This window comes from Eriocheir sinensis, unplaced genomic scaffold (assembly GCF_024679095.1).
Source record: "Eriocheir sinensis breed Jianghai 21 unplaced genomic scaffold, ASM2467909v1 Scaffold8, whole genome shotgun sequence".
In the NCBI taxonomy this organism is placed as follows: domain Eukaryota; kingdom Metazoa; phylum Arthropoda; class Malacostraca; order Decapoda; family Varunidae; genus Eriocheir; species Eriocheir sinensis.
In genome coordinates, this window is record NW_026112164.1 from 1,360,939 (window position 1) to 1,385,437 (window position 24,499).

Below are 24,499 nucleotides of genomic sequence, written 5' to 3' on the forward strand. Positions count from 1 at the left end.
ATATATAATGGTCTCTTGCATAGGCACTTGTTCTACTCTGTATCAATAATGACTAGTCCACAAGAAACGAAACCGTGTCAAGAGAAACGTCTCTTGTATCTTCAGAAGTCCCGCCTTTCTCGCATTCACACGTATGATTGTTTCTTGTACATCACTCACGTCCTTAGAGGCATGGTATGACTTTATGACAAATGTTTGTTGGGAAAATGACACGTAACAATAAAGAAACGCATTAAAAAAATACGTAACTCTTGGTAAAAAGGTCTTCAGTTATTAGCCAAAGAGTTTGTTGGACACAATGCATCATAATTGCTTGTCTGTAGCTACACACTACACACTTCACTTTAAGAAGACTTTGCAATCTTCACTCACTCCAGCAGACTGTAGAATCACAGGAAGATTGTAACTTTTGCGTTCATGGGACACACCAATAAAGAAATCTCTGGTGTTCACTTTTTCACATTGGAATATTAAACATCAAAGTTTCCATGTGTACAAGCTGCCAGTAGTCCCCAAGGCACCACAGTAATGACCTGCCTCCTGAGCAGCTCCTGCTGGGAGGCTCCTCATTGAGTCTTGAGTGTCACACTGTCATGAGAGGTTACTGTCCTGCATGGGGAATCAATGCAGGGTGTGACTGGCTGGTGGTTAAGCTGTGAACAGAGCTATTGGTCGTAGGAAAGGAGAAAAAAGTATAAAAAACTAGTTGTTGCATGAAATAAAAACACAGTACCAGTACGGTACCGAAACCTGTTCTTTGTATGTCCTGTTATCGTCCGTTTCATTTCATCTGTCCACCAACAAAGCAGGAATTATGATGGATGTGGCACCTGTGCATGTCTAGTTCATGAATACATGAAAATCAACTGTTGTGATAGACATTCAAGCTTATTTTTCAATAATATATTTGAATGTTTATGTGTACAAAATACAACTCGGTCATTTGCATCGATAATCTAACACAAGCACACGAAAAGACAAGCTTGTATCAAACAACAGTCACATCATGCTCCAACGATCTATGTTTTTTCAAATTCATTGATTGATAACTCATTTCAGGTATATTAAAAGACATCTGGCCCTGCAATTGCATGTAGAGGATATCTTAATAATTTACTGCATGTAAATAATGATTAATAATCAAAATAACATGAAGAAGTATATAGTAACTTGAATGCGATGCTAGGCTATTTAGAATATTAGGCTACCCATGCTGTTTACATGCAACACATCAAAATTCCTTAAATTACTTATGTATAGACACTTGCAGAGTGGGATGTCACTTTATGTACCTGAATAAGATGAAATATGGGTATCTGAAAGGCTATGAATCGTTCGAGTATGATTAGACTATATTATTTGATATGCAAATTGTTCTTTCGTTTGCTTATATATATATATATATATATATATATATATATATATATATATATATATATATATATATATATATATATATATATATATATATATATATATATATATATATATATATATATATATCAAAAGATGCGGCTCAAGGGCAACAGAGTAAAAAAAAGGGCCCGCTACTCGCCGCTTCTACAAAAGTTGAAAGTAAAGAGTAGCCAAAAGAGAGGTCAATTTCGGGTGGAGAGGTGTCTTGATGCATTCTTCTTGAAAGAGGTCAAGTCATAGGCAGGAGGAAATACAGATGAAGGAAGACTGTTCCAGAGTTTACCTGTGAAGGGGATGAGAGAATGGAGATGCTGGTTAACTCTTGGTAGATTATCGATGCAAATCAGCATGTTTGCGGTTCATATAAAAAGACAAGGTTTTTTTGTATACACAAACATTCAAATACATCGCTGAAAATATAAAGTTTATCTTCACGCAATCATGAACTAACAATGCGCAGGTGCCACATCTAAGTTCGTGAGTGGACAGATGGAATGAAATGGACTATAATGACTGATGTGGACTTGCATTCATGGATGGGTTGCATAATATGAATTTCTTTAACTTAAAATTCCCATGAGGAATAATGATAATAGGTGCACTTGCATTTTCAGACTATGAAAACATACTAAAGTATAAAAAATGGTATAACACATTTTACAATATGATGGCTTATGCACATCCTCTCCAGCATCTTGAGGTCTATTTGTACTATCTTATCTGGCGCGAGGCATATTTTTGATGGCCTTAGTCGTGCCTCCCCCTTCAGTACAGCAGCCTTCAGTCCACACGGGAACAGCTCTGTGGCTTGTGCCTCACAATACACTCACTGACTCATCCTGTTGCTTTAACATGAAACCCCACCTTTGGCAACAGCTTGTAACCCCTTTGGGCTGGCTACAAGTGGCTTCCCTTAACCATCCTGAGATAATGTGTGTTCATAAACACAGTGTCTCTGTCCTTTGCTCGTTTGTACAAAACTTTATGTGATTCTCGACTCACTCGGCTCAGCCTTTTTGGTAAAAATGTTCTCTTCTATGCATTGTGCTGACCTGACATGTGAAGGCTTGGCTTGAGAAAATGTTGCACACTGCTTGTGATACTTTAGATAATTTATACAAGTGCTGTTGGTTACTCCAGGTTTTCATGCAGTAATAGAAAGCAACTACACCTGTTCCATTTTTTCCTTACGGAATAATGAATTTAGTTTGTGGTAAATTAGATTTTAGTAATCTTTCCATGAATGCAAGTTTGTCTGAAACATGAACAGAATGTGTATGTTATGTATATATTTGTATAAAAGTATATTTAATAATTTCTTCTTTCTCTCGGTACATCTACCTATCTATTCATCCATCTACTATCTATCTACCTACCTATCATGTAATTCATATTTATCTTTCCCACATATTTAATTTAATGTTAAACAAATTGCTGGGAGTTGGTGGGGTAAAAAGTTTTTGCTCCTTGTCCAGCAGCAGCTGTCATCACATCACAAGACTATAGAAACACTTCTGAGAGGGAAGTCTGCACCAGTGTGGGTGTGAGGGGCTCACTGACTCTATCCAGCAGCTCATAGTCAGATTCCTGGAGTTCAGACATTGAGTCGTCAACGCCTTCCTCCTCCAGGGCGGAGAGGAAGGACAGGTCCGACACGCAGCTGTAGTCTCTGCAGTGGAAGGGGCGGCGGCTCCTGGGGCTGCCGAGCCTGTTGGCGTCCTCGATGACAGAAGGCATGTTGGATATCTTCAGGGCTGACTCTGGGCAGTCATCTTCAAGGTCCAAGACAATGTTGTATTTAGACGAATGATCAAAAGTCAGGTCTTGGCATGAGTCAACAGATATATTATTTGCCAGGAGTATTTCCTCAAAGCTGCAGGGATCATCATTGTCCTCGTCACCGTCTGGTGTGTCCCGGCCGTCTGGACCGCCCCGGGCGTCCACACTCAGCAGGGGTGTGGCAGCAGAGCCTGGAGGACAACACGCACTCAGTCAGCTCAACAGCCAGGGTGTTTGTTATTATGGAGCTGGAACAAGTAGTGATAGCTAGTAGTGCTGTAACTGCTTGAATATCATTGGTGGAAGTAGCAGCAGCAGCACCAGTAGTAACAGTAGTTGGAGTATAATAAAACCAGATTGGTGAGCCTGTTTTGGCGTTGGCTTCCGCAGGTCCTTTCCTCCCCTCTGCTCTGCCACACAGTCCCAACACCTATATTTTCCTTTCATATGCTAGCTATAGCTAACATAAGGGAGGAAGAGATAGGTGTTGCAACTGTGTGGCAGAGCAGACAGGAGGAAAGGACCCGCAGGAGCCAACACCACAACACTCGCCAATTTTGGTTCACTATAGTAGCAGAGTAGTAGTAATAATAAAAACAGTTCAACAACATGGTCTCAGTAAGTCCCATGCAATATTTGGCACCGACAGATTTACCAGCAAAAGGGTTTTTCGGAAATTTCCAGTAGAGTGCCAACAAATTTTCAATGCTTGCTTGCATGATAACCAATGTTACGGGTGAACCGCTCTATGGGTATGGCGAGGTACACTCTACGGGAACAGTCTACCATGTTTATATTACTCACCGGCTCCCACGGAGGACAGTGCCACCACTCAAGGGCCTTGGCACATCACAACCCTTGCTCAGACACTTTGATCTGCTTCAATAAGTCGCTCCCTCAATGACCAAAAGAACTGTGTGTCCATCACGTGACAAGGTTGAAGTACATGTTTATATTTGGTTCTCTCCTCTGCTGCGCCTCTCAAATATCCTACATCACCATACTAGTCATGTGTTGACAGGATGAGTGGTGAGCTGCTACTCACTCTTCCTGCCGTGGTGAGCTCCTTCCCTCACACACACTCACTCCTCCTTGCTCCTCTGCTGTACATCTCACTGCCTGCATCACATTACTAATTTTCATATATATTTATTCATTTATTTTTTGTTTTACCGAATTTTGACAAGCATTTTGCGAGTTCTACAATCAGTTCTAAGTCTGTTTATCTTGTATAAGAGGCGAGCTGTGACAAACATCATAGTAATGTGTGGCACGAGAGCATGTGTGATTGACAGGCCATTGTCATGAGTCATAGAAACCCAGCCAATCAGGAGAGGCCTGACATATATATTGCCAGGCACCAGAGAATCACTTCATTTGAAGAGACTACTGAGGAGCCCCACAAGGGCAGATTTGGTGCCAACATTTTTTATATATATTCATGACACAAATTACAGTATAGGAGAAGAAAGCTGCTTAAACCTGATTGTAGATGCAATTACTCAAAGAAAATAACATCCACAACCACACAAAAAGTCTCACATGGCAGCAGTGGCGTTCCCTCCATGAGGTCGTCTCCGTGGAAGAGGGAGGTGCCCTGGCTCAGCATCAGCAAGTCTGGCGGGGCGGCCGTGGCCCCCTCGCTGCCGCAGCCCACCAGCGTGTGGGGGCCATGCATGTCATAGTCTTCCCAGTGGTAGCCTAGGATTTGGGAAACACAGACATATATTACCAGGCTTTCTGACACTGAGCCACATGTGGGTTTGTTGACACAGATCCACATTCCTCAGCCTTCAGTGTATGTCAGTGTATTCACAGCGTGCTATAAAGATTTCTACGTGACAGTCCCAGACCCATGATGCTGCAAGAGCTTTCTCCACATGCATCACAAGATGGTGAATATGATGTATGGGATACCATGCAAAAAAAATATTAATCTAATACTGACTATTACACTTAAAGTTGCAACACCTCGTTTAGCCTAATTCTCCTGCAGACTTTTATGACTTTTGTAAAACACACAAAAGGAGGAAATTATATTACTACTAAAGTATGGGTAGGTACCTTTCTTCTTCTGCTGGCTCGGTGCTGCGTGCAAGGAAAACAGAAGACACGTGAGTGGTCATGTCCCAGAGGCTTATATTTACACTGTGCATTCTCCCTTCTCTCAACCTGGGAAACTTACTTAAAATTACAGAGCAAATTCATTATTATAGATGAGGTTCAAAAGTTATCATATATATATATATATATATATATATATATATATATATATATATATATATATATATATATATATATATATATATATATATATATATATATATATATATATATATGAAACTTTTTGTAAGTTGTAAACCCAAAAAATCAATAAAAAATTGTGTAAATCAACAAAAGCACTAGCTTCATATTAACTATGTACTACTTTGTTGCTCTTTTGGCTGTGTGATGAAAGAGTGTCTGTGCCCGTCAACCACAACACAAGACTGTGTCAGTTAGCAGCAGCTGAAGGAACAGATCACAAAGTTACACGGGGATGAAACACGACAGCACTCGTGTTCTTAAGATATTAAAAAAGCACGTTACTATCACCATGTTAACTTGTATAGTTTGTCATGGTAAGTGCTACTCAAAGCTGAGCCTCAGAAGACTCGCAGCAGTGGCCGGTTATCTCAAGCAGCACACGAACTCAGTCGGGTGAGTGTTGGCACAGCGCTGCATTGCCTCTCAGAAACCCTTTGGCTGTCAAAGCCATGGGGAGCCCTTGTGTAGGGCCCATGCAAGGCAGAGGCCTGGCTCTGAGGGCCATGCAACAATCTTCTGGTGTGGTCACTATCAGCTGTGGTGGCCTCTTGAGGGTAGTCTAAATGTGCTGGGGCCCGGCGAGCCAGGAGGTGGGGGCAGGGGAGAGGGGGCACGGCAGGGGAACCTGACGCCTGGCCCCTCTCTGCACCCGCCAGGATATAAATAGAAGTTTGTTATTCCTGAGGGTAAAGTCTTGTCGTGAGAGTACGCTGCAAAACCTTCACACTTCCCTCCTCGCTGTGAGGGGAAGAACCTAAACCCCTCACAGAAAGGCTTTCAGTGTTTCCTTGGACAAAATCAAATTTATGCAGATCATAAATTAGAAGCTGACACCAAATAAATACATGGAGTGAAATTTAATAGAATTTTCATTAGGGTGCATTAACCAAGTCAGTGTTAAGCAGGCATGCTATTAGTGCCATCAGTGGGTGACCCATGCTGCAGCAGCACAGCGTGCCACCGGGAACCTCTGTGCAGTACAGGAGCTGGGCACTCCTGGCCGGCACCACATGATGCAACCCTGGGCCATCACACAAACAAAACTCCCGCCATGACAGATTAAAAAGGAAAGATTTTTTCTGAAATACATATATCTATATATGTATATACTATACTGTGTGTGTGTGTGTGTGTGTGTGTGTGTGTGTGTGTGTGTCTCTCTCTCTCTCTCTCTCTCTCTCTCTCTCTCTCTCTCTCTCTCTCTCTCTCTCTCTCTCTCTCTTACACACACACACAGAAACAATGGTGAGGGACATGGCAGATAAGAAAAAATGTCATAATGTTTGGTGTACAAGAAGAAAAACACAGTGAAGACTCAGAGGGAAAGTTGTGAGAAGAATAGGGTGAAAAGTGTATTGAGAAATTTGAATACTGAAGAAGAGGAAAAGTTTGAGGAAGAAGTAGATGAAATAACAAGATTGGGAAGGTATGAGGAAGGAAAGAACAGGCCATTAAAGATTAAGTTAAGATCCCAAATGACAACAGAAACCATCCTAAATAGGTTGTGGAGATTAAACAACTCTGAAGTATACAAACAGATATATGTGAGGAGAAATATGACGGAGGATGAAAGAATGAAGGTAAAAGAAATGATAAATGAAGTGAAAAAAAGGAATGAGGAAAGATCAGAGGAAGATAAGAAGAATTTTTTTTGGAGAATGAAGAAGAAAAAACTGATGAAGTGGTGGATAGGAGGCGAAGAGAGGGAGTAAGGGTGTTGATATCCTTTCCCTTCCTCCCTCCTTATTTTCACATATTCATTTCTTGCCATCTTAAAGTCTTCTTTATTCCTCTGGTTCTTTTCAGTCTTTTCCACACTCTGTCCCTTTTTTTCTTTGCGCCTGCACTTCTTGCGTTAAACCAATCTTGCTTTCCTCTTTCTATTGGTTTATATAATGGGACATTTTTTGACTCCTGTCTCATATGCCTCTATGAAAACATCATACTTTTCCTGCACTTTGCTTGTTCTTTTTAACTTTTTCCAGTCCAGTTTTTTGTAATATTTCTTGAGATTTTCTATGTCCACTTTCCTGCAGTTTCTCCTTTTTCCTTTGTATGATTCATCTTCCTCAGTGACATCCTCATCGGTTTCCAACTCTATTATTACATGATCACTTTTTCCCGTGGGACACACATATCTTAACTCATTTAACAGGTGCACTCCCTTCGTCAGCCCCAGGTCCAGTCTTGGTGGGTCGTCATCACTCCTGTATCTTGTATTTTCAGTCACCCACTGCATCATTAAGTTTTCCGTAGTCAGTTTTAAAAATCTCTCTCCCCATGCCGTGTGTGTGTGTGTGTGTGTGTGTGTGTGTGTGTGTGTGTGTGTGTGTGTGTGTGCAAAAGATGTAAGGTACCAATTTCTTTTTCTCCTTTCTCATGCTGAAGATTGAATTTATGGCTTGAATAAAATAAACCCATTAATCTGCACAAGTTATCAATGCTGAGTTAATATTTTTCTTTACTTATTATTTAGTTCTCAGAAATCAATGGCAAGTCAATTTTTAAAATGGCAAATGACGACTGAAACACGGCAGATATACTTTTTGAGGAGTAGCTAAGTAGGGGAAGGGGGAGGAAGAAGGGGAGTGAGAGGAAGGGTGGGAAAGGGAGACAATGGAGAGGCAGGAGGAGATGGAGAGGAGGGAGAGGACAGTGATGAAGGAGGAGCAGGAAGGGAGGAGGAGGGAGGGGAGAGAAAAGGTGGAGGGGAGGGAAAGGGGAAAGGAAGGGAGAAGAGGATAAAGATAGGGATCAGGATGAAATAGGAGAGGAGCACAGATGGGAAAATAGAAATAATGATAATGGTAATGATGATAATGGTAAGGAAAGTAATGATGAAAGAAAAGCCTATTAAGAAAGCTGAAAAAATAAAGAAATAAAATACAGGGGTCTGGAAGGGCTACATTAACCCAGTAGCAGCAACGGGCCAAATTTGTGGCTTTACAGTGTAGCAGCAACGGGCCATATGTGCCATGATATAAACCCCCAAAATCGATGCTACATAATCTGATCACAAATGCTTTGATATATATTATGAAATGGTTTGTGTGAGGGGTGATTTTTTCTCATTTTTCTCGCTTGGTGGGCCCATTAAGAAACATGATTCCCGCTGCTACCGGGTTAAGAATGCCATACCTGAAGAATCGTCTGAAAATGGAGACTGCCGGGCCGAGGAGGTGTGGGTCTCGCCGAGGTTGGTCACCAGGTCACAGCCCACATCTGAAGAACAACGAGGACACATGAAGTTCTGGTCCTCACAATCTGACGCACTCCCAATGCCTCAGATACAAATAAACATAGTGCAGTAAGGAGAGGAGACACTCAACAGGGAAAAGGAGATAAAGTTGCAAGTTATGATATAGGGAGTTAGAAAAATTGCAAGTTATAATATAGTTCTGGTCCTCACGATTTGGTGCACACCCAACGCCTCAAGTACAAATAAACACAGGCCAGTAATGAGAGGAGACACTCAACAGGGGAAAAAAAGGAAAAGGCCCCAATACTCCCCAAGCCTTTGAATAAATTACTCCTAAATTGGTGACCTGGCCATCCCATTCTTAAGGCAGTGAGGTTCCCCAACATCACACTTGACATTTAATTTCTTAGGTGATTCGTCAAAAGTTGAGTGTAGAAATCTCTGGAGACAAACACTGACGATCTCAGGGCAAGAATCACAGCTGCCATTGAAAGCATGGAAGTGTTGCAGTGTACATGGCAGTACATAGAAAGTATAAATTAGTATGATGATATTTCCATATATGTTTTGGCAGCTACTGCTCAGCATTCCCTTAGAAGGGTTGCCACAGCAGATGTGTAAACACATGCAGTGAAGAAGGGAAAATACTTAAAGCATCAAGCTGCCTGTGCTCCTTGTACTGCTCTAGGGCTGTGAGGTAACAGTGAACGGTGAGGCGGTGAGCTGATGCCTTCTGTAACGCACACCTTGGCAGGACTGCTGGGCATCACTAAAGTGGCTGTGTGTCAAACTACTAGCTATCACTTTAGTAAACAGGAAAATTAATCATGTTTTTTTTTTTACCTTCATTCCCTGTGCATGCAAATTTTTGCTCTATGGGCCTATGACTCACTACCCACAAGTCACCCCTGCTCACTGGGATGTATCTGTAAGAGACAACTCTTGGTGAGGCAGAGCACAGGGAGGCCAACAAGTCGTGTGCCCTGAGGGAAATGACTGACCCTGCCAAGACTTATTTCCAATGGTAAGGGAGCTGCTGTGGAGGCCTGGACATTTCCAAACCACTGGCCACTATGGTTATGAAGTCGTCCAGCACTGGGGTAGTACTGGCACTAGGGAAAAGGCCAATGTTGTACCAATATTTACAAAGAGGGATAAATAAGCTGTGTCTAATTACCACCAACTGGTTTAAAGTCAGTTGTAGGAAATCATTTGTGTGTTACAGCTAGAAATATTCATGACCACCCAGACAAATACAATCAGATTACTGACTTCCAGCATGGGTTCACGAAGGTAAATCTCATCTCACTAACCTTATGTCACTTCTCAAAAGGTGCATGAAGGGGCAGGAAAGGATGAAAATTATGATGTTGTTTATGTATCTCACTTTAAGTTGAGCATTCAAGACTTAAATAAAGTCAAAGCACATGGGACAGAGGGCTAAGGTTTGGGGTGGATCAGGAGGTGACTAAGAGACAAGACGCAGAGAGTTCAAGTAAACACAGATAAATCAGACTGGGTGTGTGTTACTGATGGCAGCCCACAAGGTTTAGCTTTAGATCCATTGCTATTTACTATTTACATCAATGATCTTGACTGCAGTGCAACCAGTGACATCAGGAAGTTTGTGGATGACACATAAATAGGACGACTAATCAGTGACACTGGTATTGCAGGGCGACCTAAATGCACTGTACGAGTGTTCCCATGAATGGATGATGCAGTTCAACATGGAGATGCTGATAATTTTAACCTGGTAGCAGCGACGGGCCAAATTTGTGGCTTTACTGTGCAGCAGCGACGGGCCAAATTTGTGCCATGATATAAACCTCCCAAAATAGATGATACATAATCTGATCACAAATGCTTTGATATATATTATGAAATGGTTTGTGTGAGGGGTAATTTTTTCTAATTTTTCTCGCTTGGAGGGACCATTAAGAAACATGATCCCCGCTGCTCCCGGGTTAAGTGTAGGAAAAAATGATCTTCCAAATAGTTAAAACAAATAATGAAACCAAATAATGAAAACAAATAAATAAAACAAGTCTTGGTCACTCTAGGTATGTGTGAGCCCTGACATTCAACCCCCAAATCACTGTATTACTGCCCTGAACCAAACATTTTTTTTTTTTAAACAGCAGGGGAGGCAGCTCAAGGTCAAAAAACAAAAACAGCAGCAAAAAGGCCTGCTATATGTACACATATATATGCTTCGACAAAAGAAAAAAAGAACGAGAGGCCAGAAGCGAGGTCAATTTTGGGTGGATAGGGGTCTTGATACTCTCCACTTGAAAGAGCTCAATGCAAAATAGTCTTGGGCTGTATTTCTATGGGCATCAGCAACTGGCAGTGCAGAAGTAATCCTAGTTGTATATTTGCCACTGGTTAGACCCTTCCTGGATAAGACTGCTCAATTTTGGTGCCCCTATTACAGAGAGGATACAGTTCTCTTAAATTAGTACAGAGGAGAGACTAAAGTGATCCAAGGACATAGAAACGAGCTGTACGGGGTGACTGAAAAACTTAACCTGGTAGCAGCGACAGGCCAAATTTGTGGCTTTACTGTGTAGCAGCGATGGGCCAAATTTGTGGCTTTACCGTGTAGCAGCGATGGGCCAAATTTGTGGCTTTACCGTGTAGCAGCGATGGGCCAAATTTGTGGCTTTACTGTGTAGCAGCGACGGGCCAAATTTGTGGCTTTACTGTGTAGCAGCGATGGGCCAAATTTGTGGCTTTACTGTGTAGCAGCGATGGGCCAAATTTGTGGCTTTACCGTGTAGCAGCGATGGGCCAAATTTGTGGCTTTACTGTGTAGCAGCGACGGGCCAAATTTGTGGCTTTACCGTGTAGCAGCGATGGGCCAAATTTGTGGCTTTACTGTGTAGCAGCGATGGGCCAAATTTGTGGCTTTACTGTGTAGCAGCGATGGGCCAAATTTGTGGCTTTACCGTGTAGCAGCGATGGGCCAAATTTGTGGCTTTACTGTGTAGCAGCGACAGGCCAAATTTGTGGCTTTACCGTGTAGCAGCGATGGGCCAAATTTGTGGCTTTACCGTGTAGCAGCGACGGGCCAAATTTGTGGCTTTACTGTGTAGCACCGACGGGCCAAATTTGTGGCTTTACCGTGTAGCAGCTATGGGCCAAATTTGTGGCTTTACCGTGTAGCAGCTACGGGCCAAATTTGTGGCTTTACCGTGTAGCAGTGACAGGCCAAATTTGTGGCTTTACCGTGTAGCAGCGATGGGCCAAATTTGTGGCTTTACCGTGTAGCAGCGACGGGCCAAATTTGTGGCTTTACCGTGTAGCAGCGACAGGCCAAATTTGTGGCTTTACTGTGTAGCAGCGACGGGCCAAATTTGTGGCTTTACTATGTAGCAGTGATGGGCCAAATTTGTGGCTTTACCGTGTAGCAGTGACGGGCCAAATTTGTGGCTTTACCGTGTAGCAGTGACGGGCCAAATTTGTGGCTTTACCGTGTAACAGTGATGGGCCAAATTTGTACCATGATTTAAACCCCCCAAAATAGATGATCCACACACTGATCACAAATGCTTTAATATATATTATGAAATGGTTTGTGTGAGTGATGATTTTTTCTCATTTTTCTTGCTTAGAGGGACCATTAAGAAACATGATCCCTGCTGCTACTGGGTTAACATATACTCCGGAAAGCCCTAGACTGTGAGGTGATTTATTATAAGTTTTCAGACGGGTTACAGGGATGAATATTGGCAATTTAGTAACTTTCTCTGACTTAATGAAAGCCTAAAATCACTTAACTCGTATGGGGTGAGATTAAAAAGCTTATATTCTCTGGAAAGCCGTAGACTGTGAGGTGATTGATTAGAAGTTCTCAGATGGGTTACAGAGATTAATAAGGGACTTAATGAAAGCCTAAAATCACTTAACTTGTACAGGTTGACTAAAAAAAAAAATTAACTTACATATTATGGAAAGCCATAGACTGTGACGTGCTTTATTAGAAGTTTTCAGATGGGTTGTAGGGATTAATAAGGGAAATTTAGTAACCTTGCCTGACTTAACAAAAGCCTAATTCACTTCACTTGTACGGGGAGGACTAAAAAAAATCAACATATTCTCCGGAATACTGTAGACGGTGAGGTGCTTTATTATAAGTTTTCAGGTGGGTTACAGGGATTAACCTGGTAGCAGCGACGGGCCAAATTTGTGCCATGATATAAACCCCCCAAAATAGATGATACATAACTGATCACAAATGCTTTGATATATATTATGAAATGGTTTGTGTGAGTGATGATTTTTTCTCATTTTTCTTGCTTTGAGGGACCATTAAGAAACATGATCCCCGCTGCTACTGAGTTAATAATTACTGAAAGCCAAATTTACTTCACTCATATGAGGTGACTAAAAACCCTCAAATTATATTCTCCAGAGAGCTGTATAGACTGTGAGGTGATTTATTATAAATTCTCAGATGGGTTATAGGGATGAATAAAGGCAATTTAGTAACCTTGCCTGAGTTAATGAAAGCCAAATTCACTTCACTTGTACGGAAAAAAAAAAAAAATAAAAATTACATATTCTCTGGAAAGCTGTAGACTGTGAGGTGATTTATTAGAAGTTTACAGATGGGTTATAGGGATTGATAAGGGCAATTTAGTAACCTTGCCCGACTTATTGAAAGCCTAAAATCACTTAACTCATATGGGGTGAGATTAAAAGGCTTATATTCTCTGGAAAGCCGGAGACTATGAGGTGATTTATTAGAAGTTTCCAGATGGGTTATAGGGATGAATATTGGCAATTTAGTAACCTTTCCTGACTTAACGAAAGCCTAAAATCACTTATCTCATATGGGGTAAGATAAAAAAGCTTATATTCCCTGGAAAGCCCTAGACTGTGAGGTGCTTTATTAGGAGTTCTCACTTGGGTTATAGGGATTAATGAGGGCAATTTAGTAACCTTGCCTGACTTTCCTAAGGCCAAAAATCACTTCATTCAGGCAGCTGCTTCCCATCAATCATGTTCCTCCCTCTCCTGCCACCTCTCTTACACCCTCCTTCCCCTCCTCTTCCATCACAGCACTCATTCATTCCCACCCTGCCATACAAAACCATACAGCACCTCAGAACTCACAGCACGGTACAGCACCTCATCAGAAGAGAGGGAGCAGATGACAAGAGGATTATTTTTTTACAAGGGAGGCAGCTCAAGGGCAAAAAAACAAAAAGAGCAACAAAGAAGCTTGCTATACAATGCTTCAACAAATGAAAGCAGAACGAGAGGCCAAAGGAGAGGTCAATTTGAAGTGGAGAGGTGTCTTAACCTGTCCACTGTGATTGGCACAGATTTTGCCCTCACTGGTTGCCTGGTATCATATATATCCCTTCACTGGTAGCCTGGTGACATATGGTCCCAGGTCTTTCTCTGCCTCTGTGGTGGATAGTGGAGTGTTTCCCATGTGGTATTGGTGTGCTGGATATCCCTTCATTGGTAGCCTGGTAACATATAGTCCCAGGTCTCTCTCTGGCTCTGTGGTGGATAGTGGAGTGTTTCCCATGTGGTATTGGTGTGCTGAATATCCCTTCATTGGTAGCCTGGTAACATATAGTCCCAGGTCTTTCTCTGACTCTGTGGTGGATAGTGGAGTATTTCCCATATGGTATCGGTGTGCTGGATATCCCTTCATTTGGTAACATATAGTTCCAGGTCTTTCTCTGGCTCTGTGGTGGATAGTGGAGTATTTCCCATATGGTATCGGTGTGCTGGATATCCCTTCATTTGGTAACATATAGTCCCAGGTCTTTCTCTGCCTCTGTGGTGGATAGTGGAGTGTTTCCCATGTGGTATTGATATGCTTCCCCTCCCAAGGTGCATGACTTTACATTTTTCTTCACTGCATTGTAGCAGCCACTTTTTGTTCCATTCCTGTAGCTTGGTGATGTCTTCTTGTAGGAAATCTGCAGTCAAGCAGTTAATACTCTGTGGCAGCCTTTAACTGCTCATGCATGTAAGTACCACCCAACAGTCTGGCACATCGATCATCCACCACCGGGCTGCTCACCTCCAAACAGGCTGAGCGGACTTTTACTATACATCTTAATAACCTCAGTACCAGGGGTGTGGAGTCGGAGTTAAAATTTTCTGACTCCGACTCCGGGAAATTTTAAAGTTGCAACTCCAACTCTGACTCCGGCCCCCATGCCCCTCCCCCTCTATGGCAATTTTTTTTATTTTTTTTATAGATGCTGCCTGTAGTGCCGGTAGACTCTCTTGAGGTCCTTTCTCTTACATGTATTTACATCAAAATTATATGTACTCTATATAGACAACATCCGGATAATGTATAAGAAAAAAAGTTCACAACTACATTACATGATAAAGGATTACGTTAAGGAGTCAGAGTCGGGGGTATTTTTATCGACTCTGACTCCGGCCAAAAGTACCCGACTCCTCCGACTCCACGGCCCTGCTCAGTACTATTAATCCAGTGCTGAAATCTTACCTCATGACTTGACATTAAAGTTTCAGTATTGGATTAATAGTACTGAGGTTATGTTAGGTCATGCATGTTTGTATGTATAAACTCTATATCAGGGGTTCTCAACTTGGTGTAAATCGTCCCAAGTGTGCTAATTTGATCTTTTCTGTTGGGCAATATTTATTTATTTTCTATTTTCTTATTTATTTATTTATTCATTTATTGGCAACTGGGAGACAGACGGTAACCAAGAAAAAAATCTCATTAAAATCCTATCCATTGCATTAGGCTTCAATTCACTAGACTAGAGGCTCAATATGTTCTTCTCTGTCCTTTTTTATTCCCGCTATTTACCTCGGCCTAATATACCACATACAAGTTTATTAACAAGTTTTCAAAGTGTGGACGTTAAAATGTAATTGTGGAAGCCTGAGCAGCGAGGGGAGATGTATGAAGGGAGGTGTGTTCTATAATGTGCTTTTTTATTCCAGCTATTTACCTTGGCCTAATATACCACATACAAGTTTATTAACAAGTTTTCAAAGTGTGGGCACTAAAATGTAATTGTGGAAGCCTGAGCAGCGAGGGGAGATGTATGAAGGGAGGTGTGTTCTATAATGTGCTTTTTTATTCCAGCTATTTACTTCTGCCTAATATACCACATACAAGTTTATTAATAAGTTTTTAAAGTGTGGACGCTAAAATGTAATTGTGGAAGCCTGAGCAGCGAGGGAGATGAGTGAAGGAGGCATGGAAAATGGGGTCATGGGTAAACAATGGTTGGGACCCCCTGCTCCATATATTGCTCTATTTACAGAGCTATTTGACTCACCCTTGATGGGCATGAAGTAGGAGTCGTTGAGGTTGTTGTGGTGGTCCCAGGGCTTGTGGAGAGAGTCGGAGTCACTGTTGGAGGGCGGCGGAGGGGAGAGGTTGGGCGGCATGACCACGGGCTTTTTAAGGCTGTGGAGGAACTCGTGGGAGCATCGTGAAAGTGTCTCCAGCTCAAGATTCTCGTGTCCCACGGCAGACAGGTCCGCCAGGTGCTTAAGGGTGTTGAGAATGGCGGAGTCATTGCCGCTGGGGGTGTAGGAGGCCGGGTGGGGGGGCAGCGGCGGCCCCTGCTGTGTGGCACCAAGGTAACAAAAAGAAAACAACTCAAAAGTCTGTAAGAAACAAAACATCTAAGACGCTGACGCCCTAACACACAGAGGCTCAACAACATCCACAAAATGAAATATGGACAGAAAACATTCAAATTGCAGCCTGTAACTTGATGCCAAGGAAGTGAGTCTGATAAAACTAACGTGTGGGAGTGTCTGTCTTACCTGGTCTGCCTCCACGTTGCAGATTTTGGAGTTTCTTTTGGGTGCGTCATTCGCCTTGAGGTCGTTCTTCACGTGGTGGTCCGTGAGCTTGACGCGGTTGTTCTGCTGGTGACGCTTGTGCCTCCACCGCCACCGCTGCCAGGTCCCCAGCAGCAGCACGGCCATCACGCACCCCAGGAACACGGCCAAGATGCACAGCAGCTCCTCCAGGGTGATGTTCAGGGAGGAGGACGGCTCTTCAGGCTTCCTAACGGCCTCTGTGCAGTATTCACCGGTAACATTGGAGGAACATATGCACTTGAACCCACCAAAGAAGTTGAGGCAGGTTCCCCCGCTCTGGCAAGGGTTGCGGGTACACTCATCAATGTCCAGCTGGCACATTGCACCGGTAAAGTGTTGGCACTTGCATATAGGCCCATCGGCACCCTCCTCACAGCGACCGCCATTCTGACAAGGGTTTGGGTTGCAGAAAATGCCATATTCACAACGTTTTCCACTCAGTTTTGAAGGACATTGACACTTATAGGTATGGCCAACAACAATACATTCGCCTCCATTAAGACAGGGTGAGGAGGAGCAGGGAGCCGTGTCCACCTGGCACTGTGCTTCGGTAAAGCGTGGAGGGCAATTGCACTTATAAGAACCTTCATTTTCTTTGCATGTCCCAGCGTTCTGGCAAGGGTAGGAGCCACACGCCGGCCAGGGCAGCACGCCTGGACACTGAAGCTCCACGTCGGCCAGGCGCGTGAGCACCGTGCCCCCGGAAGCCGTCCCTGTTATTGACACGGGAAGCTCGGTGCCGTCAATAATGATCTGATCGAGGCAACCCACAAATCCCAGGCTGCTTTGGGAATAGGAAGACATGCCTGACTCTGGTTCACTGCTGAGGGTAGCACCGAGATACATGAAGTTTGAATCCATGTTCAGAATGTCATTAGCACCCGGCGCCGCTCCTGAACTCACCTCGCCGTCCACACTCAGTGTTGATATGGTGCCGTCTCTGGTCAGGTTGATGAAGTGCCACGCATCATTGTCGACCCTCACCGTGGACACCCTGACCAGTCCTTCCCCGCTGCCACAGTCCCAGCGGTACTGCACATGTCCGCCGGCCACCTCCAGCACGCTGTAGTCCACGTCCCCGGCAGCAAAGACCAGCATTCCCACCGGGTGTCTGGTGCGCATGAAGGCACTCAGCATCAGTGAGCTGCTCTTACCTTGCTGAGCTATGCTGTACTGGGCATAGCTCTTTCCCCTGAAGGAGAGAGGCCTCAGTGGGTAGTGGCACGCAGGGCTGCGGCACTTTGTCAGGTCCACTCGGCATGAAGGTCCTGCTCTGCCGGCAGGGCACTGGCACGTGTAGCCTCGGCTGCTGGTGTTGGTGGGCGCACACTCCTCATACTCAGCACAGGGTCGGTGCCCACAGGCATTGACTAAATTAGTGCAGTTCTGGCTTCCATACCCTTGGTCACACACACAGCCAACTTTCTGGGTAAATCTTGGAGCAACCAGACTAGACAGCTGTGTGTTGAAGGGCATGGCCACATCATTGTTGATTTCCACCACGTCCACACAGTCCCCGTGGCCGCCGCACTCTGAGCCAGACACACACAGGGACTCCATGATGTCCACGAAGGGCAAGCCAAGCTTCTCTTTTATGTCAACTTGTTTTTCTTTTAGCTTCAGCAGCAGATGTTCTCTTGTCATGTAGATTTCAAAGAGTCTCACAACTATCAGAACGTCAAGACTCCTCTGTATGTCTCTTTTGGATCGCTGTGGAATGTAATCTATCTTATCTAAAGAGTGTGAGTGTACGAGGGCTGGCTGCAGGCTGACCAGGACTACAGAATGCTCCTGAACTGACAGCTCTATGGCAATAGCTTTGAGGAAATATTTCTGATACCTGGAGAGAAATTCATCGGAGGACAGAGGACCCAGGCGAATGATGACGGCATTTTCAACCATTTCCTCAGTGACCACGGAGACCTCGATGGAAGCCTGCACGGTGCGGTGATAACTGCCGTCCGACACACTGACGTTGACGCTGTAGTTACCGACATCAAGAGGCGTTAGTGCCACCAGAGTGCCGTCCTCACTGTCAATGTCAAAGTACTTGATGGAGCTGACTTCCTCTGCATAGGGCGCCACAGAGTACTGCAGGGTGTCGTAGGGGTCCTGGTCCAGTGCAGTGACCCGCCCAATGATGCCTCCGGGAAAGGCACTGCGGAAACTGATGACCACTGTTTTAAGCGGGAAGAGTGTTGGCGGGAAGCGGGACTCCTCCACCACACTGACGGTAACTTGGGTGTTAGCGTGGAGTGGTGGCGAGCCGCTGTCCCACACTCGCACCTGCACCACGTACTGATCCTGGACCTGGTGAAGAAGAGGAAACAGGGACTGAAGAATGGCACTCATGTATTACTCTCACTATCTGTGGAGCTTAATTAAAAATGCATACTTCCTTGAGCACTCAGACCACCTGATGGTTTTACTGGATTAAATGCGTTACAAAATATTGAGTGTTACCTTGTGGTTCAATTTATTGGTGGCCAGCCTCAGTGAGCCATCCTGGTCCAGGGTGAAGGCACGACTCTCAACAGGCTGGTTGATCACCTCCCAGGTGAAGGGAGCGCCGCTGGAGTCAGCGTCGGCATCGGTGGCCATGAGGCGGATCACTGAGTAGCCCACAGCTCGGTTCTCCTAATAAAGAAGAACGACTTGAGACGCACCACTTCAATGTTCACTGGATATGGATATGAATGTGCATGTATATATGTAGTTGCATATAGCTGAAAATGAAAGATGATTGGAAGATAACTAGAAATACAATTCTCTCAATGGATGCGGTGAACAGTGGATCAGGCTGGACAAAGAGGTTGTTCAATCTAACTTTTAATCAAATTTAAAGCTAAATCTGACCTACTGAGACTCAGAGATGGGACTCCACTAGTGTAGCTCATTGCCTGTGATCACAACTAGGTAAACACACACACACACACACACACACACACACACACACACACACACACACACACACACACATGGCAGAAAGATGGGCTGGTGAGAGACGTTGTTGAAAAGAAGAGTGTAGTTGTCTTTGGGCTGAAGGAGAAGGTCCTGCCAATACGACATGAGAGAGAGAGGAATGAAAAGCAGGCAGCTGTTGAGCTGGTGAGGGAGGTGCAGCATGAAGGCACAGTTTGGAGGACAAGGTAGAGGAAGTACTCCTGAGGATTGGCAAATATGTAAAAGGAGGACATCGACCTTTTAAGGTAAGGTTCAGATTGCAGGTGGCTGCAGAGGAAGTGCTTGCAGGAACTTGGAAACTCTAAAAGAGAGGATTACAAAGACGTACGGATCAGGAAGGACCTAAACAAGGAAGAAAGGGCAAAAGTCAACAAACTGTGGGAAGAAGCCAAGCAAAAAAACGAGAGCAGGACAGAGGCGGAGAAGAAAAGGTTTTGGTGGATGGTCACAGATTTAACCCGTCCGCTGCGATTGGCGTGGATTTCGCCTTCACTGGTAGCTTGGTAACATATGCTCCCAGGTCTTTCTGTGCCTCAGTGGTGGGTAGTGGAGTGTTTCCCATGTGGTATTGGTATGCTGGATTTCCCCTCCCAAGATGCATGACCTCACATTTTCTTCACTAAATTGGAGTAGCCACTTTTTGTTCCACTCCTGCAGCTTGGTGATGTCTTCTGGTAGGAAATCCGCATCCAAGGGGTTAAGATTGAGGATGTGGTACAGACGGGCAGCAGAGAGGGAGGAAGTAAACCAAAGATGACATACACAAACATGAATGGGTTAACAATGGCACTGGCAAAAGTAAATGACTACTGGAGGGAGAACGAACTGGACATAATGGGAATAGTTGAAACAAAGTTGGGCGATGCTGTCGTGTCCCCAGACATTAGTGGAGGAAAGTACAATGTGTGGAGAAAAGACTGACGGGAAATGCAGGGAGGGGGAGTGAGATGTTGGTTAACCCGGTACAGGTAACTCTCGATTTACGCGAGTTTGGTTTACGCATTTTTAAAAATAACGCGGGGTCCAAAATCCAAAAAAATGTTTCATTTACACGTTTTTTCCACTTATACGCGATATTTTATGGAGTGGCTACCATATGTCTCACGCAACTAGACTCACACGGCGCCGCGGCCACACAGCTGAGCTCAGGTCTTCCCGCGCGCCACTTGAACAACAATACAGTACCTACGCTGCCACGCTATTCAACAATAGGGGTGGGCAGGTACCGGTACTAACGGTACCAGCTATATGGTACGGTACCGGTACCAGACTGCTCGGTACCGGTACCAATACTAGCCAGTCGCTCATTTTGTCCCTCATCTCTTCCTCACATGAGTGAGGCTGAGACTGAGTGCCTGAGTGGATATCTTGGTGATATGGATATTCTCTCTCTCTCTCTCTCTCTCTCTCTCTCTCTCTCTCTCTCTCTCTCTCTCTCTCTCTCTCTCTCTCTCTCTCTCTCTCTCTCTCTACTGAATGAAGCGAATATTTATTTTTCGACAGAAACCTACCTCTTGTTTGATTTACATTGTTTTTTGATTTACGCGACCTCTTCAAGGGCACAATACTCACGTAAATTGAGAGTTATCTGTAGCAGCGACGGGCCAAATTTGTGGCTTTACCGTGTAGCAGCGACGGGCCAAATTTGTGGCTTTATGATGTAGCAATGACGGGCCAAATTTGTGGCTTTACCGTGTAGCAGCGACGGGCCAAATTTGTGGCTTTACCGTGTAGCAGCGACGGGCCAAATTTGTGGCTTTACCGTGTAGCAGCGACGGGCCAAATATGTGGCTTTATCATGTAGCAATGACGGGCCAAATTTGTGGCTTTACCATGTAGCAGCGACGGGCCAAATTTGTGGCTTTACTGTGTAGCAGCGACTGGCCAAATTTGTGGCTTTACCATGTAGCAGCGACGGGCCAAATTTGTGCCATGATATAAACCCCCCAAAATAGATAATACATAATCTGATCACAAATGCTTTGATATACATTATGAAATGGTTTGTGTGAGGGGTGATTTTTTCTCATTTTTCTTGCTTGGAGGGACCATTAAGAAACATGATCCCCGCTGCTACCGGGTTAAGAAGGACCTGGGAGTTGACAGTGTAAACTATGGCAAGGGATGTGCTGAAATGATGAAAGTTGGAGTACACCGGGAAGGAAGCAGAAACAGAGACTTTGGTGTGGTGTGTGTTCCACCAAAAACGAGATCTTGGGGTAATGAAAGATATGAGAGAATGATGAAAGACACAAGTGACGGTATGGAGGAAATGATGAGTGGAAGTGACAACCTAACCATGATGGGGACTTCAACTGCAAAGAGGTGTGTTGGGAGGAGTGGACGTCAGAGGGCGGTGAGGGTCATGGGGAAATACGCTGCTGAGGATGGCAATAAACAACACTCTTACACAATGGATCAAGAACACAAGGTTTCAGGGGAGTGATGAACCCTCAAGGATTTACAAAGGAGTCTGAACTAGTAGATAGAGTGTCGTACAAAACACCTCTAGGACGAAGTGATCACATGGTACTTGAGTTTACGATGAATGAAAGAAGAGAAGTGAGGAAAAGAGACCACAAAACTGGGAGATACAATTACAGCAAGGTGATCTCTGCATAGTTGAGAAATCACTTGAAGAAGCGGACTGGAGTAAGTTCTATGGAGTGGAAACAGTGGATATGAAGCGGATGTCATTACTGGAGACTTACAATGAGGGAGTAAGGCAATACTTGTCAAAAAGAGGAAGTTAGAAATAAAATTTGGTTCATTAGAAGATGTGAAAGTGAAAGTGAAGCAAAGTGAGAAAGAGATGTAGCATGGAACAGGTGGAGAAAAGGGAAAGACAGAACCTTTGGCTGAAGTACAAACAAGTATGGAGTATGCATCTCACATGTGGGGGGGCTCCACTCACACAGCTCTCCTGGACAGAGTGGAGTCTAAGGCTCTTCGTCTCATCAGCTCTCCTCCTCTTACTGACAGTCTTTTACCTCTTAAATTCTGCTGCCATGTTGCTTCTCTTTCTATCTTCTATCGATATTTTCATGCTGACTGCTCTTCTGAACTTGCTAACTGCATGCCTTCCCCTCTCCCGCGGCCCTGCTGCACACGACTTTCTACTCATGCTCATCCCTATACTATCCAAACACCTTATGCAAGAGTTAACCAGCATCTCCATTCTTTCATCCCCTTCACTGGTAAACTCTGGAACAGCCTTCCTTCGTCTGTATTTCCTCCTGCCTATGACTTGACCTATTTCAAGAAGAGTGTATCAAGACACCTCTCCACCCGAAATTGACCTCTCTTTTGACTACTCTTTACTTTTTAGTTTTGTGGGAGCGGCAAGTAGCGGGCTTTTTTTTGTACTTTTTTTGTTGCCCTTGAGCCGTATCCTTTGATGTAAAAAAAAAGTGAAATGAATGAAGAGAGGAACAGAGAAACTACTTGAGAAATGTAGGCTACTAGAAAATTTTAAAGCACAGCTGAAATTATTTTATAGATATGTCAATAGCAAGCTGAATAACAACGAAGAAATAAATAAACTTAAGGTGGACGGTGAAAAGTACGAGGATGCTGCAGCAATGGTGGAAGTTATTATTTTTTATTTTTTTTTCTTATTCATTTATCTTTTTTTACGTTTTCACCTATGGCGCCGGTAGGCTTTCTTGGTGGGGCCTGATGGTCGGCCCCAACCCATTGTGGTGCAGGCAAGTGTTTATAGTGGTGCCATCTCGCATTGGCTCATGCTGCCCCCCTGAGCTCACCTTTGATCCTAGAATCTAGAGTCTGGGTGAATGTTTTTTTTCAGGCAGTGTTTACAAGGGAGAGTGACTTTAATGGACAAGAAAGAAGAGAAGAAAGTATGGAGTACCTGGAAGGAGGACAAGTTTCAGTACAAGAGGTGGAAGGATTAATGGGAGGTCTGGACGTGAGGAAGGCACTAGGACCGGATGGTGTGTCAGGCTGGGTCTAAGGGAGTGCAGTAAGGAATTAGCTGATAAGATCCAATGTGTCATAGTCAGCTCTCTAGCAGAAGGTATGGGCCCAGCAGACTGGAAGTGAGCAGACATTATTCCAATTCACAAAGGAGGATGCCGGGAAGACTCTGGGAACTACAGGGCAGTCTCTTTGACAAGTGTGGTGGTGAAGATCTGTGAAAGGTTGATCAAAGATAAATGGATGAACTATCTGGTGAGACAACAGATTGACGGACAAACAGTATGGCTTTAGAGGAGGAAAATCTTGTACAATGAACTTGATGTGCTACGTAGCCACCACTACCCTCTCGCCTCACCTGCACGACCACGGTATAGTTGTCTTGCGTGAACTTGGGTGCATTGTCGTTGACGTCGCCCACCTGGATCACGACCTGAGCCATGGCAGTGTTGCTGGGTGTGCCCAAGTCCCTGGCACCCAGCGTCAACTGGTACTTTGCGACCTGAGGAGGTGACAAAAAAGAAGAGGAGGAGGAGGAGGAGGAGGAGGAATAAGATGAAGAAATGGAAAGAAGAAAGAAGAAAAGGAAAGAAGAAAACGAAAATAAAGAAGGGAAACCGAATAAGGGGAGAAGAATTAGAAAGGAAATAAAAGACAAAGAAGAAGAGGAAGAAAGAAGAAGAATGATGAAGCAAGAAGAAAAAAATAATAATAATGCTATGCCGGACGTGTTACTTGGGTTCCGTGTCGCCGTCAGGAGACTCCGTGGGAGGGAGATATGTAAACACTTTGCACAGTTTCTGTAGTTTAATGTTCTTCCTTAGTAGTACACTTCACTCTGACTCTTCACTTACCACTAGCTTACTATCACTGGGACTGGGCCTCTCTCGCCCTCTTCTCCTATATATATCTAGAACAGTACAGTCTAGAATATTACAGTATACTTTAGATCATACAAGAACATGTAGCAAAAATATATGCGAGTTGGCAACACTTCCCGCCTGGCGCCTGGCCGCGCCCCGTGGGGCGCGGACGGCTCGCCTT

The 24,499-nt window shown here is 44.1% G+C and overlaps 2 protein-coding genes across 7 annotated transcripts in view; both read right to left on the reverse strand.

Annotated features, from left to right (window-relative positions):
- Window positions 1-1,436: 1,436 nt before the first annotated feature.
- Window positions 1,437-5,354, reverse strand: LOC126994467 (uncharacterized). Its single transcript, XM_050853784.1, has 2 exons — window positions 4,738-5,354; window positions 1,437-3,386 (listed from the first exon to the last, which is right to left on the reverse strand). Exons 1-2 carry the CDS (start codon window positions 4,976-4,978, stop codon window positions 2,917-2,919), a joined length of 711 nt encoding a protein of 236 aa, XP_050709741.1. The 5' UTR covers window positions 4,979-5,354; the 3' UTR covers window positions 1,437-2,916.
- A 3,193-nt stretch (window positions 5,355-8,547) lies between these two features.
- LOC126994466 (fat-like cadherin-related tumor suppressor homolog) overlaps window positions 8,548-24,499 on the reverse strand; it is a 74,743-nt gene continuing 58,791 nt past the window's right edge. For 2 of the 6 annotated variants that reach the window (XM_050853779.1, XM_050853778.1), the window contains 5 exons: window positions 23,814-23,957; window positions 19,019-19,192; window positions 16,496-18,865; window positions 16,000-16,333; window positions 8,548-8,724 (listed from right to left, as the gene is read on the reverse strand). In XM_050853779.1, the coding sequence (XP_050709736.1) occupies window positions 8,618-8,724; window positions 16,000-16,333; window positions 16,496-18,865; window positions 19,019-19,192; window positions 23,814-23,957 (3,129 nt within the window). In that variant the 3' untranslated portion in view covers window positions 8,548-8,617. Of the gene's footprint in view, window positions 8,725-15,999; window positions 16,334-16,495; window positions 18,866-19,018; window positions 19,193-23,813; window positions 23,958-24,499 lie in introns of those variants that run through there. The other 4 variants (XM_050853781.1, XM_050853780.1, XM_050853783.1 and 1 more) reach the window with 4 other exon arrangements.

What these genes read in the sequence shown, in the direction of transcription:
- LOC126994467 (XM_050853784.1), bottom strand. Translation starts at nt 4,978, where the DNA reads ATGTGGATCTGTGTCAACAAACCCACATGTGGCTCAGTGTCAGAAAGC. An exon ending in GGGAACGCCACTGCTGCCAT is followed by an intron (nt 3,387 to 4,737) that starts GTGAGACTTTTT and finishes GTTGTCCTCCAG; the next exon opens with GCTCTGCTGCCACACCCCTG.